Source organism: Pristiophorus japonicus, chromosome 7, assembly GCF_044704955.1.
Source record: "Pristiophorus japonicus isolate sPriJap1 chromosome 7, sPriJap1.hap1, whole genome shotgun sequence".
Taxonomy (NCBI): Eukaryota; Metazoa; Chordata; class Chondrichthyes; family Pristiophoridae; genus Pristiophorus; species Pristiophorus japonicus.
Window position 1 is genome coordinate 247,567,146 of NC_091983.1, and position 13,214 is coordinate 247,580,359.

General features: G+C 53.4%; 1 protein-coding gene across 1 annotated transcript in view; it reads right to left on the reverse strand.

The window, feature by feature from the left end:
- Positions 1 to 44: 44 nt before the first annotated feature.
- The window catches only part of LOC139266713 (nuclear valosin-containing protein-like), a 35,781-nt gene continuing 22,611 nt past the window's right edge, over positions 45 to 13,214 (reverse strand). The window contains exons 4-7 of the mRNA XM_070884299.1: positions 5,581 to 5,633; positions 4,149 to 4,233; positions 2,063 to 2,114; positions 45 to 548 (exon numbers count right to left, since the gene is read on the reverse strand). Of these exons, the coding sequence (XP_070740400.1) occupies positions 45 to 548; positions 2,063 to 2,114; positions 4,149 to 4,233; positions 5,581 to 5,633 (694 nt within the window). The remainder of the gene's footprint in view (positions 549 to 2,062; positions 2,115 to 4,148; positions 4,234 to 5,580; positions 5,634 to 13,214) is intronic.

The following is a 13,214-nucleotide window of genomic DNA, read 5'->3' on the forward strand; positions in this document are numbered from 1 at the left end:
TGTTGTTGAGGGGGAGGGGGGGTTGTAGGGTTTAGAGGGCGGCCTCAGTTGACCAAGGCGAATAGCAGCACCCCCGACAGGCAGCCCCTCCCCATGGTGTGGGCCCAGAACCTGCTGGACTCCTGGAGCTCACACCGTAAAGACCCGAGACAAACCACAACAAGGGGGGGGATCAAAACAATGAGTGTCAGACATTCCTGGAACATTGGAGGTATTTTTATCAAAGCGTAGCCGTTAGTTTGGAAGAAGAGTGTTACAATTACCTGAGAACTCTCCCCCGTTTCCTTCTCATCGACACAGAGATCTACGACGATGGTCTCCGACTGATCTGCCCCAGGGGCCCTGTCGATGAACCAGCCGCCCACAGAGACCCCCCCACCTGCCGGGGTCCGCCCCGACAGACTCACTTCCCCTGGAGCCGCCTGTCCGGGCAGGCCGCCACCCTCCGAAACCTTCCTCGCTGGGGGAGGGGGCGTGGGGGGAGGGGAGGGGTCTGGCTGGGATTTCCGGTATAGGCTCAGCAGTGAGGAGTTCATGTGATTGGTCGGCTGGGAAGGAGGAAAGCAAATATTTGATGTCAATCACTCACAGGGGACGGCTCTACAGAAAGTCAAAGCCCCCCAGACAGATCACAGGAACACCAGGAGACGCAGGAACACCAGGAGACCCAGCCAACAAACCCACTCCATTCATAGCGTTCCACCCGGCCCTCGACCCAGCCCGGCCCTCCACCCAGCCCGGCCCGGCCCTCCACCCAGCCCACCCCGCCCCTCGACCCAGCCCGGCCCCTCCACCCAGCCCGGCCCGGCCCTCCACCCAGCCCGGCCCGGCCCTCCACCCAGCCCGGCCCCTCGACCCAGCCCGGCCCGGCCCTCCACCCAGCCCCTCCACCCAGCCCGGCCCGGTCCTCCACCCAGCCCACCCCGCCCCTCGACCCAGCCCGGCCCCTCGACCCAGCCCGGCCCGGCCCTCCACCCAGACTGGCCCGCCCCTACACCCCGGCCCTCGACCCAGCCCACCCAGCCCGGCCCGCCCCTCCACCCCACCCACCCCTCGACCCGGACCCTCGACCCCGCGCCGCCTCTCAACCCCCACCACCACCCCCACCACTCCCGCGGCCCCAATCCCTCAACCCCCCCCCCCCTGACACCCAATTCCTCAACTCCCCCCCTCCACACCCAATTCCTCAACCCCCCCCCTCCACACCCAATCCCTCAACACCCAATCCCTCAACCCCCCCCCTCAACACCCAATCCCTCAACCCCCCCTCCACACCCAATCCCTCAACCTCCCCCCCTCCACACCCAATCCCTCAACCCCCCCTCCACACCCAATCCCTCAACCCCCCCTCCACACCCAATCCCTCAACCCCCCCCTCCACACCCAATCCCTCAACCTCCCCCCCTCCACACCCAATCCCTCAACACCCAATCCCTCAACCCGCCTCCCCGCCCAATCCCTCCACCCCCCCTCCACACCCAATCCCTCAACCTCCCCCCCCCCTCCACACCCAATCACTCAACCCCACCAAGAGAAATGTGGTCGGATAATGCACAGCGGTGGAATCATACCAGTATTCTTACAAATTACAATGAATCTGTAAATCACAATCTATACAACTAGTATCAATCTAAATCAGAAATCAATAATCGGTTAGAATGAATGGTCTTGTATTTCTATAGCACCTTTTATATCCTTAGGATGTCCCAAAACGCTTTACAGCAAATGAAGTACTTTTAAAGTGATGGCAGTGATGTAATGCATAGCAAGGTCCACGAATTGCTATGTGATAATGACCAGACAATCTGTTTGGGAACTCTACCGCTCTTTGAATAGTGCCATGTGATCTAGTACATCACCTGAACAGACATCTGAGGCCTCGGTTTAACGTCTCACCTCCAATATGCTACATTATCTCAGTACGTCGCTGGAGTATCAGCCACGATTCTGGCGTGGGGCTTGAAGCCACACCTTCCGATTCAGGCAAGAGTGTCTCCACTGAGCCAAGCCATAGACTGACACTAACATAACATAAGTAATCATTAAATTATAACCAACCTACCGGGTATTCTGGGTAATCCTCACTGTCTGACGAATCAGAGATCAGGTCCGCTCTGCAAAACAAAAGTAATCATGGATTGGATAGCAATCAAGACAGAGAACCCAATAGGCCAGATACAGCACGGGTTAGATACAGAGTAAAGCTCCCTCTACACTGTCCCATCAAACACACGGTGGGTTAACTAGTATAGACACTACAGCATATGTCTAAAATATCTCTGCAGAATAAGTATCCTGAGTAAGGCAAGACCTCTGGTGTAGGAATTAACTGTAGTCTTGTAGACAATATACCGTTCCATCAGAATTGCATCACGTCACTTTAGGAGGGTACGACTACATATTAGTTGTGTAGGGGTTACCTTGGATACAAAGTTTAATGGATAAATGCTGAACAGGGAAACCTTGAGATAGGGATGAGGCCTAGTTTCTGAATCCGGTTTTTACCCTGTGTAGAAGAGTGTAGCACAAGGTGCTGAGATCAATTCCTAGCCTGTGTGTCATAGAAACATAGAAAATAGGTGCTTGAGTAGGCCATTCGGCCCTTCAAGCCTGCACCACCATTCAATAAGATCATGGCTGATCATTCCTTCAGTACCCCTTTCCTGCTTTCTCTCCATACCCCTTGATCCCTTTAGCTGTAAGGGCCATATCTAACTCCCTCTTGAATATATCCAATGAACTGACATCAACAACTCTCTGCGGCAGGGAATTCCACAGGTTAACAACTCTCTGAGTGAAGAAGTTTCTCCTCATCTCAGTCCTAAATGGCCTTCCCCTTATCCGAAGACTGTGTCCCCTGATTCTGGACTTCCCCATCATCGGGAACAATCTTCCCGCAACTCACCTGTCCAGTCCCGTCAGAATCTTGTAAGTTTCTATGAGATCCCCTCTCATCCTTCTAAACTCCAGTGTATAAAGGCCCAGTTAATCCAGTCTCTCCTCATATGTCAGTCCTGCCATCCCGGGAATCAGTCTGGTGAACCTTCGCTGCACTCCCTCAATAGCAAGAACGTCCTTCCTCAGATTAGGAGACCAAAACTGAACACAATATTCCAGGTGAGGCCTCACCAAGGCCCTGTACAACTGCAGTAAGACCTCCCTGCTCCTATACTCAATCCCCTAGCTATGAAGGCCAACATACCATTTGCCTTCTTCACCACCTGCTGTACCTGCATGCCAACTTTCAATGACTGATGTACCATGACACCCAGCTCTCGTTGCACCTCCCCTTTTCCTAATCTGCCGCCATTCAGATAATATTCTGTCTTCCTGTTTTTGCCCCCAAAGTGGATAACCTCACATTTATCCACATTATACTGCATCTGCCATGCATTTGCCCACTCACCTAACCTGTCCAAGTCACCCTGCAGCCTCTTAGCGTCCTCCTCACAGCTCACACCGTCACCCAACTTAGTGTCATCTGCAAACTTGGAGATATTACACTCAATTCCTTCATCCTAATCATTGATGTATATTGTAAATAGCTGGGGTCCCAGCACTGAGCCCTGCGGCACCCCACTAGTCACTGCCTGCCATTCGGGCAGGTTCGTGGACTCTGGTGTCCTGGGGCGGGGGGACGGGATGGGACTGAAGCTTGGGTTTGGTGTCCTGGGGGGTGGCGGGGGGGGGACACTGAGGCTTGTGTTTAGGAGGCTGGAGATGGATCTCAGGGTGTCCAAGGTTCCATCCAACGAGCAGACCAGGGTGTGCGGGACTTGTGTGTTTACTGGGATTGATGCTTCAATAAAAGAGACAGCAGATGCTAACCTTGTATTTTTTTAATAAAGCATTAAGGTTATTGGTACTAAATGCTCACACCTATCAATCAATCAGATTAACCGGATTGGCTGAAATCTGACCAGTGACACTCTGTGTTTAGACTGACAGAGGGGGGTTAGCCCCCTGGAGGACAGGGTGACGGACCCCACTGACATCTGACCCCGCAATAGTCATTGGTCGGGGGAGGGGCTGGAGACCAGCAATTGGGGAAATTCTTAAACACAAACGCAGCAAGATTGCGATTCCCAGCTCGTGCGGTGCTCCTGTACTAATCCGCACAGATCTCTGCAAACCCAGGAACGCCCTACCCATCATCCTCATGGCTCATCCGAGACCGTTTCATCAGGTGCTCCTCTTCAAAGTCCGGGATTTCACTCCTGATCAATCGGAAGACTGCAGAAACAAGACACAGCAGGTCAGGCACAGAGGCAGTAAAACACGCACCAACTGACTGGGAACTCAATACCGCGCTGTCTGCCAATTCGTCTCGCTTCAATTTTAGGACAAGTGTCTGGTCTCACACAGTCACTAACTGATTGAGCAGATGGTTCCCCATTCCCCAGTGGATCGTGGGGTAAGCTCACTAACAATTGGTAATTATATAACGTCTTTAACATAATTAAACATCCCAGGGCGCTTCACAGGAGTATTATGCGATAAGAATTTGACACCAAGCCGCAGAAGTAGAAATTAGGGCAGGTGAACAAAAGCTTGGTCAAAGAGGGAGGTTTTAAGGAGCGTCTTGAAGGAGGAAAGAGAGAGAGAGAGATGGAGAGGTTTAGGGAGGAGCTTGGGGCCTAGGCAACAGAAGGCACGGCCACCAATGGTTGAGCAATTAGAATCAGGGATGGTCAAGAGATCAGAATTAAAGGAGCGCAGATATCTCGGGGGGTTGTGGGGCTGGAGATTACAGAGATAGGGAGGGGGAGAGGCCATGGAGGGATTTGAAAATAAGGATGAGAATTGTGAAATCGAAACGCTGCTAACCAGGAGCCAATGGAGGTCAGCGAGCACAGGGGGTGATGGGTGAGCGGGACCTGGTGCGAGTTAGGACATGGGCAGCCAGCGTAGAATGTGGGAGGCCAGCCAGGAGTGCGTTGGAATAGTCAAGTCTAGAGGTAACAAAGGCATGGATGAGGGCTTCAGCAGCGGATGAGCTGAGGCAAGGGTGGAGACGGGCGATGTTACAGAGGTGGAAATAGGTGGTCTTAGTTATGCTGCAGGTATGTGGCCGGAAGCTCATTCCAGGGTCAAATATGACACCAAGGTTGCGAACAGTCTGGTTCAACCTCAGACAACCAAATCAGATCAGACAATATTTGACACCTAGCAACATGAGGCGCGGTAGGTAGGAAATGAGGTAGGTTTTGAAGGGCGTCATAAAGGAGGTGAGAGAGAGGCGGAGAGGTTTAGGGAGGGAGTTCCAGAGCCTAAGGCCCAGGCAGCTGAAGGCCTCGGTGCCTCTGGGCTTGATCAGCATGGATCCAGTGACCCTGCTGGGAGCAGGTGTGATGGGGCAGGGGACCATCTGCCCAAGGGGCAGGTCAACCCTCATTGGCTCAGCTCCCACACCAAGGCCACCCGCCGCTGCGAAACGCGGCTCCTCCGGGAGATGGGCAGAGGAAATTAAAACCAACCCATCGGGAAGCATCGCTATCCTGGCCCCAAGTGCTCCCGATTCCGTCCATTGCCCTGTCCGCCTCACGCAGCTAGGCCCCTTCCACAGTCGCTGTGACTTACCTTTATCCACCTGGATCCTGAAGGCATTCCTCTTCCTGCGGCCGTAGTCCAAGCTATGGGGGGGGGGGGGGGGGAAAGAGGGGGGAAAAGAGAAACATTTACACTGTCCAAACCCCAAACCCTCACATTGGAAACAGGTCAAATAACGCAACAAAAATAGCCTTCCGCTTACATTATGTCTCAAAAACATCACGGCTCTGGGTGGATAGGGTAAGGGAGTGAAGGGTTATGGGGAACGGGCAGGGAAGTGGAGCTGAGCCCAAGATCAGATCAGCCATGATCTTATTGAATAGCGGAGCAGGCTCGAGGGGCCAAGTGACCTACTCCTGCTCCTATTCCTTATGACCTGTTATTGGGCTCAATTTTCCCCAATGCTGTTTTTTTGGCGTACTGCAAGAGTTACACCGTTTATTTTGACCTCGACGACTCCAAAAAAAATCCAGCAAGTTTCCCCGTTCTATTTTTTTTGAATGTGGCGCTGCGCAGCCTGTCCTTCAGCTTTCGGGGGTGGTGGAGCTTAATGTCTGCGCCGGAAAATGATGTTGTCCCTTCTGCGCATGCGCGAGAGGAAAAAAAGGACGTTTTTGGCGTGACTGCTATGGGCGCGCATGCTAAGTACAGCTCCCGATCCGCATTCGGCCATTCTTAAAGAGCCAGCTGTTTGTGAAAACTTTAATTCTCCTTGGAAAAATCGGAGCTGCAATACAAGACGCAACGCGGCTCAAGGACCAAGAAATTTCTTGCAGGATGAAGTGGAGGCGCTGGTTGCTGTGATTGAGGCCAGAGGCCACGAGCTGGACACCAGCAGAGGTCACATCCAAGTTTCACTAAAAGAAATGAAGAAACACTGGAACCAACTTGAAGATTACTGTGCAATGACCACCCCGAGGTCTGGAGGCCAGTGGGAAAAGACCATGGGGTCAAGTCGTTCGTGTAAGTAATATTTTCATTTATTCAATGGAATTGCAATTGTAAATGTAATGGTGAAGAAAATGAAGTGAAGCAAGATGGAGATGAAATAACTGAAAATAAGCTGGATGGGATGAAGAGAGTGATGTGCAACTGGATATCCCACCCAGCAGAAATACACCTCTCTAAAAAGTTGTATTTTCATCTTTGCAGAGGAAGGTGGCACACAACAAAAGGGAAAGAACTCGAACAGGGGGCGGCCCGGCAAATCTGCAGCCACTGACACCCTTGGATGAGAGGGTCGCTGCTTTGATGGGTCCTGCCTGAAGAAAAGCAACCACCACTGCACAAGCTGGGCCCACACTCGAGGGAGAGGGTAATTCCTGCAAATTCCACAGTCTGGCTTTCCTAAATTTAAGTGCTGCGCGGGCTAGCCATACTTCGGTTCATGGGGATGTCTCCGTCAGCTACGCTTCAGTTGATGCAATCTGCTATCATTCATCGTAATCCTTCAAATGAGCCTGCTGCCTGCGCAGTGTGAGCCTACTCATACCACCCGCCCTGCCCCTCCTCTGCTGCTAACCATTGGTCTGTTCGATTATACTTTGCAGAACTTGAGGCTAACCCTGACGATGCTGAGGCCGATGTAGAAGATTCAGACGCGGACGAGCCTGAAGAGAACATCTTCCAATCCCACCTCCAAATCGAGAGCATGGGGGTGAGGGGGAGAGTGAGGTGATGGATGAAGCCCACACTGTTATACTCACTCTGGAGCAGGTGCCGCCCATTGAGGTGCCAGGCCCTTTCCTGAGTGGTACGAGTGTTGGTGGGACATTCCGTGGTTTCTCACGGTCAGAGGGATTCTAGTGGGGTGCAGCGAGGCACACCCAGGGCCCCACCATCCCAGGCTGCAGGTCCAAGTGTGATACAGCGAGTCACACCCAGGGCCCCACCATCCCAGGCTGCAGGTCCCAGTGGGATACAGCGAGTCACACCCAGGGCCCCACCATCCCAGGCTGCAGGTCCCAGTGGGATACAGCGAGTCACACCCAGGGCCCCACCATCCCAGGCTGCAGGTCCCAGTGTGATACAGCGAGCCACACCCAGGGCCCCACTGTCCGAGCCTGCGAGACCCAGTGGGATACAGCGAGTCACACCCAGGGCCCCACCTTCCCAGGCTGCAGGTCCCAGTGTGATACAGCGAGTCACACCCAGGGCCCCACTGTCCGAGCCTGCGAGACCCAGTGGGATACAGCGAGTCACACCCAGGGCCCCACCTTCCCAGGCTGCAGGTCCCAGTGGGATACAGCGAGCCACACCCAGGGCCCCACTGTCCGAGCCTGCGAGACCCAGTGTGATACAGCGAGCCACACCCAGGGCCCCACTGTCCGAGCCTGCGAGACCCAGTGTGATACAGCGAGTCACACCCAGGGCCCCACCTTCCCAGGCTGCAGGTCCCAGTGTGATACAGCGAGCCACACCCAGGGCCCCACTGTCCGAGCCTGCGAGACCCAGTGGGATACAGCGAGCCACACCCAGGGCCCCACCTTCCCAGGCTGCAGGTCCCAGTGGGATACAGCGAGTCACACCCAGGGCCCCACTGTCCAAGCCTGCGAGACCCAGTGTGATACAGCGAGCCACACCCAGGGCCCCACTGTCCGAGCCTGCGAGACCCAGTGTGATACAGCGAGCCACACCCAGGGCCCCACTGTCCGAGCCTGCGAGACCCAGTGGGGTGCAGTGAGCCACACCCAGGGCCCCACTGTCCCAGGCTGCGGGTCCCAGTGGGATACAGCGAGTCACACCCAGGGCCCCACCTTCCCAGGCTGCAGGTCCCAGTGTGATACAGCGAGCCACACCCAGGGTGAGGAGGGGAAGGAGAGCTCGACCACAGTCTCCTGAGGTGCAGGATCTAACAGATGTGGTTCAGATGACGGCAATGAGTGCGGAGAGCATTGACCTTACCCGATCACTCCTGAACACCATCAGTGGGGTGGGTGATGAGGTATCGGGACTGTCGGGAGAAGTAAGAACACTCTCACGAGAAATGGGAACACTGTCCGGACACATGAGGGAGGGATTGTCACAGGTAGCTGATGCACTGTTGAACATGAGGGAGGGAATGTCGCAGGTAGCTGATAACAGTGTAGGTCAACATGAGGGAGGGGATGTTGGAGGTAGTTGAGACACTGTCAGGGCACATGAGGGAGGGGATGTTGAAGTTAGCTGCTGCAATACTAGAACACGCCCAGACCCCGCGCCCATTGACAGAATCAACTGCCACTCCACTCCAATCCCCAGACCAGCCTCTGAATAGGCCCAAGCCGGGCCTTCCACAGTACCACCTGCCCACCCACCCACCCCCCCATCAAGAAGTGCGCTTTACCCGAGATGTTCGAAAGAATAAGCTTGGTACCAACCCGAGAAACGGTGTACCACCGCCTGCGGGCAGGGGTGGAGTCACCAAGACCAAGCGCGGCGGGCGGTCTTAGAATAAGGTGGAGGAGAGATAAGTGCAGCCTTTCTTTGCTGCTGTTGTTATTATTGTTGTAACTGTTCACAAATTAAAAGTTTTTTGTAAGTTATGTAAATTCACAAGTTTAAAAGTTTGTAAGTGATCCTAAAGTTTGTAAGTGATCGTAACTGAAAACTTTAAAGTTTGATACAAGAATATTTTTTATTAATGTTAACTTAAGTACAAGCAAGTGTTTGTTAAACTTTTGAATAAAATCTATTTTAAATTATAACTGAATCTTTTCCGTTATTAACACAACTTTTTGAAGCAAAGAAGAATAATTTCCATTATTTGTTCCATTAACACAACACAACATTACGGAGCAGGTCCAAACAGTAAACAGGGTCCATGTGGAATAGTTACCGCTGAGCCTTCAGGCAGCAAAGCGTTCACGGATGAGCTGCTGGCGCAAGGCTCGAGCAATCGTTAAAGGGACATGACGGCCCGCCCTCCTCCACCGTCGTGTTCTGGGTTCAGGTAGTTGAATGGTTTCCTCGTCCTCCTCATCATCTGCATCTTCTTTCTCAACATCAGCCACTCTGGTCTTCTACTACCCAGCTGCTGCTGCCTCATGATAGCTAAGTTATGCAGCACACAACAGAGAACTGACCGATAAGCTCAGGGGAGTATTGCAAGTAGCCTCCGGAATGGTCCAGGCATCAGAAACGCTGTTTCAATATGCCAATAGTCCTCTCTATTATGCTGCGCGTCGCAATGTGCGACATGTTGTAACCCAGATGGAAGCTGAGCGGGAATACGAGTAGGGGCATCATGAGCCAGGTGGCGACGCCGTACCCTTTGTCTCCCTGTAGTCAGCTCTGCCCTTCTGGCTGCTGCTGAAACATGGCAGATATAGCGCTCTCGCGGAGGATGAACGCATCATGGGTGCTCCCAGAGTATCTCACATCAACTGACATGATGCGATGCATGTTGTCACACACGAGCTACTCATTAATGGAGTGGAAGCCTTTTCTGTTCCTGCACATCTCGGAATCCTCCAAAAGCTGCTCGCAAGGCGATGTGAGTACAATCAATGCAGCCCTGTACCTTTGGGAAGCCAGCAATCCTGGAGAAGCCCACAGCCCTTTCACGCATTGCCTAGGCGGTCATGGGGAACTTTATGTAGTCAGTCCTCTGGGCATATAGTGCAGCAGTCACCTGCCGAATGCAGATATGTGTTGCAGGTTGAGAAATGGCGCACACATCCCCAATTGTGGCCTGGAATGATCCAGATGCATAGAATGAAAGTGCAGCTGTAACCTTCACTTCAACTGACAAAGCAGTTCTCCTGACGCTTCTAGGTTGCAGGTCTGCTTTTATTAACTCACAGATCTCGGTTACAACTTCTTTGCGGAAACGCAGCCTTCATCACTCAGGCGCAGGTTTGAATGCCTGTCTCGATATACCCAACGTGGGTAAGGCCTCCTGCTCAGCACCCTACGTGCTCTGAGGTTCCTCATGCGATGACGTCGAATCAATCGTCTCCTCCAAAGCACCATCATGCAGAAGGCTTGCACAAGGTATGGCATTGTCAGTATTGCCCCCATGATTAAATTGTACCTTACGAGAAGCTCAAAACAGCAGGACGAGCTTCTTTGTTCTCTCTATCCCCAAGGTCGACGCTCTAGTATGGACCACACCCCGGTCTGCACATGCGCTAGAGACTTGCTTAGAACGGGAAGCTAGACATTCAAATGAGGACATTTGGGACAACCAAGTCTAATACAATTCTTTAAATTTAGAGTTTTTTTCAAAGCACCACCGCACCACTGACCGAACGTCTCCTCACCAGACTCGAGGGTCGGCCCGCAGAATCACTCCCTCGCCCGAACATACGGGCTCGGCAAACAAGGGCAGGGAGGTGTTGCTACAATTGTACAGGGCCTTGGTGAGGCCACACCTGGAGTATTGTGTACAGTTTTGGTCTCCTAACCTGAGGAAGGACATTCTTGCTATTGAGGGAGTGCAGCGAAGGTTCACCAGACTGATTCCCGGGATGGCGGGACTGACCTATCAAGAAAGACTGGATCAACTGGGCTTGTATTCACTGGAGTTCAGAAGAGTGAGAGGGGACCTCATAGAAATGTTTAAAATTCTGACGGGGTTAGACAGGTTAGATGCAGGAAGAATGTTCCCAATGTTGGGGAAGTCCAGAACCAGGGGACACAGTCTAAGGATAAGGGGTAAGCCATTTAGGACCGAGATGAGGGGAAACTTCTTCACCCAGAGAGTGGTGAACCTGTGGAATTCTCTACCACAGAAAGTTGTTGAGGCCAATTCACTAAATATATTCAAAAAGGAGTTAGATGAAGTCCTTACTACTAGGGGGATCAAGGGGTATGGTGAGAAAGCAGGAATGGGGTACTGAAGTTGCATGTTTAGCCATGAACTCATTGAATGGCGGTGCAGGCTAGAAGGGCCGAATGGCCTACTCCTGCACCTATTTTCTATGTTTCTATGTTTCTACCCACCGCCCCCCTCCCCCAACGCCTGGGCTTCTTTTGATGTTGCTGCACAAGAGTTCCCATCCCTTCAGTTCAGCTTCCACACACTCCCACTGCGTCCCCCACCCTGGGATTCTTTGGAAGCCGAGCCCCTGTGTCCGGGCGAGGGGAAGCTCCGACCCTTGAGCTCGGTTTGGAGACGTTCGGTGGTGGCGTGGAACTTTGAAAAAAATCCAAAATTAAAGAACTTCCATTTTCTGCGTTTTCATTTTGAAAATATTAAGCTTCATGATGCATATTTAATGTGTCCTTGACTCCCTCCAAAACTTCGCCTAGAAACAATGGCGTCTTTCTGTGCCGATCTTTTGATGTGCGCTGCTTTTTCTTGTGCCTGGAAGGTTTTTTGGGAATGGTCATATACGCCATCCGAGGACAAATATAAGTTGGCCAAACTTACATAAATGTGAAAAACTGGCGCAGACATCAGGTTACGCCTCCAATGACACACAAAAAAACTAACCTAAAAAATCATAACTGAGTTACGCTGGCGCACAATCTTTGGGGAAACTTGGATATTTTAACTTAGGCCCAAAAAACGCCGCGGATCACAGGAAAACTGAGCCCCTTGTTAGTGATTAAATAAAGCCACTAATCAGGTTTAAAAAAAAACATAAGAAATTTTAAATTTCCGCTCACCTGAACCCTCCCCCATTATTTAGTTTAAAGCCCTCTCTACAGCCCTAGTTATTCGATTCGCCAGGACCCGAGTCCCAGCCCAGTCTAAGTGGAGCCCGTCCCATCGGAACAGCCCCCTCTTACCCCAGAACTGGTGCCAGTGCACCAGGAATGGAAACCCATTCTCCCACATCAATCGTTGAGTCATGTGTTCATCTCTCTAATTTTATTTACCCAATGCACATTTGCTCGTGGCTCAGGTAGTAATCCAGCGATTATTACCTTTGTGGTTCTGCTTTTTAAATGTAGCCTCCTCCAAATTTAAAGTCTCCGCCAAAGAATGGCTCATCGATTCAACACCGGGGAGGACGACCCACAGTTATTGGGTCACCAGCCAAGACACAGAAAAATACCAGACACTCCACGGTATTTCATTTCAGTGCCCACCAATAAAGCTCAACAGTGAGGGAGGGAGACAAGGGCCGAGGGAGAGGGAGACGAGGGCCGAGGGGGGGAGACGAGGGCCGAGGGAGGGGGAGACGAGGGCCGAGGGAGGGGGAGACGAGGGCCGAGGGAGGGGGAGACGAGGGCCGAGGGGGGGAGACGAGGGCCGAGGGAGGGGGAGACGAGGGCCGAGGGAGGGGGAGACGAGGGCCGAGGGAGGGGGAGACGAGGGCCGAGGGAGGGGGAGACGAGGGCCGAGGGAGGGGGAGACGAGGGCCGAGGGAGGGGGAGACGAGGGCCGAGGGAGGGGGAGACGAGGGCCGAGGGAGGGAGGGAGACGAGGGCCGAGGGAGGGAGGGAGACGAGGGCCGAGGGAGGGAGGGAGACGAGGGCCGAGGGAGGGAGGGAGACGAGGGCCGAGGGAGGGAGGGAGACGAGGGCCGAGGGAGGGAGGGAGACGAGGGCCGAGGGAGGGAGGGAGACGAGGGCCGAGGGAGGGGGAGACGAGGGAGGGAGGGAGACGAGGGAGGGGGGGGAGACGAGGGCCGAGGGAGGGGGAGACGAGGGAGGGAGGGAGACGAGGGCCGAGGGAGGGGGAGACGAGGGCCGAGGGAGGGGGAGACGAGGGCCGAGGGAGGGGGAGACGA